The 1,495-nt window shown below is 41.4% G+C and overlaps 1 protein-coding gene across 1 annotated transcript; it reads left to right on the top strand.

Moving 5' to 3' along the window:
• Window positions 1–12: 12 nt before the first annotated feature.
• Window positions 13–392, top strand: LOC101514358 (serine/threonine-protein phosphatase PP1 isozyme 3-like; the record flags this gene model as incomplete). The annotated part of the gene is made up of 1 exon (XM_004517003.1): window positions 13–392. A coding segment is annotated over one exon (380 nt), but the record flags the coding sequence as incomplete, so codon positions are not given.
• Window positions 393–1,495: the final 1,103 nt, after the last annotated feature.

Raw genomic sequence — 1,495 nt, 5'->3', positions numbered from 1 at the left:
ATCTCTTTTTAGGGGATTATGTCGATGATCGCGGGAAGCAAAGCTTAGAAACCATATGTCTTTTACTTGCTTATAAAATCAAGTATCCTGAAAACTTTTTCCTTTTGAGGGGAAATCACGAATGCGCTTCCATTAATAGGATATATGGATTTTACGATGAATGTAAGCGAAGGTTTAATGTGAGGCTTTGGAAAGCCTTTACGGACTCTTTTAACTGCCTTCCTGTGGCAGCACTTATAGATGATAAAATATTGTGCATGCATGGTGGTCTTTCTCCCGAACTCGCCAATTTGGACCAAATCAGGATTTTGCCTCGTCCAACTGCTATTCCCGACACTGGTTTGCTCTGTCACAATGCTGGTTCCCCAACTGGCGTTCGCTCTGTAATCTAGGATTTATGTCTAAGGTCCATCATTAACTTGCCATCCAAAAGTCAACATAAGAATTTTTGACCAGCGGTTGGCAAATGTTCCTATGTTGCTGACTTGGTGGAAAAGGATTTATTCACATTTTGCACAGCAAAAGCCATCATCTTTATTGAGATGTACATCCATATGTGTCACCAGTTATACCATTTCATGGAGATTCTGCAAAGCAAGGAGCTCTGGGTCCATATATTGAAACATACACGAGAAATGTGATTCTCCCAACCGGGCATGAATCAGGGAAACATCTTGAACCAATCGCCACTCCGAGTCTGAAGTGGAAGTTCTTCTTTTGGAGTCCCTCACCAACTCATTCACTTCATCACTTGCACTTGAGCTTTGAGAAATCCATAGCCACCACCCCCAGCTTTGACCCCACCATTTCAACTTTGGACTTGACTTGATTGTCTCCTTAGAAATGGAACTTGTGGTGACACCAGAAGAAGAATGTGGTGGCACTAGTTGGGTATAGGTATAGCAGTGGCGGTGCATTGGTTGTGTCTTGCGGTATAGGGGTTGTAGATAAGATATTGCAATTGGTTATAGCTTGAGAGTGCAACTGTGTGTGTAGAGGTCATAGGGTGATGAGTTTGGTACAACTTGATGAGAAAGAATGTGGTAGAGTAATGCGGCGTTGGTGTGTGTGGTTGCAGATGTAGTCATTGATGGGTGTATACTGTTGATGGTAATGAGTTTTGCATGTTGGAGAGGTGATGAAGAGGTTGATAATTGTTTGCGCTTGCAAGGGGGTTGATGTTGGAGTAATAAATGTGGGTTTGTATTCATGAAGGTTGTTTTAATGTTGGGAAGATGGGTTGAAGCATGACTTGTGAGAGGTGGCTTCTTGTTATTGTTTTTTCTTGGTGTGAAGATTGTAGTTGATGGCAGAGAATGTAGTTTTCTTCTTGTTTTTCCTTGCTAACAGTCTTTGCATGCTCATCAACGGCTCCTCTTCATGTTATCTATTAGTGCCTCCAATGTGGTTTAGTATTGGTTTTGTTTCGGTTATAGTCCATCATGGTCGTCGTCGTCGTCGTCGTCATCATTATTATTATTATTATTATTATTAT

Source organism: Cicer arietinum, unplaced genomic scaffold, assembly GCF_000331145.2.
Source record: "Cicer arietinum cultivar CDC Frontier isolate Library 1 unplaced genomic scaffold, Cicar.CDCFrontier_v2.0 Ca_scaffold_3487_v2.0, whole genome shotgun sequence".
NCBI lineage: Eukaryota > Viridiplantae > Streptophyta > Magnoliopsida > Fabales > Fabaceae > Cicer > Cicer arietinum.
Note: the sequence above shows the minus strand (reverse complement) of the source record. Positions and strands in the feature narration are given on the sequence as shown.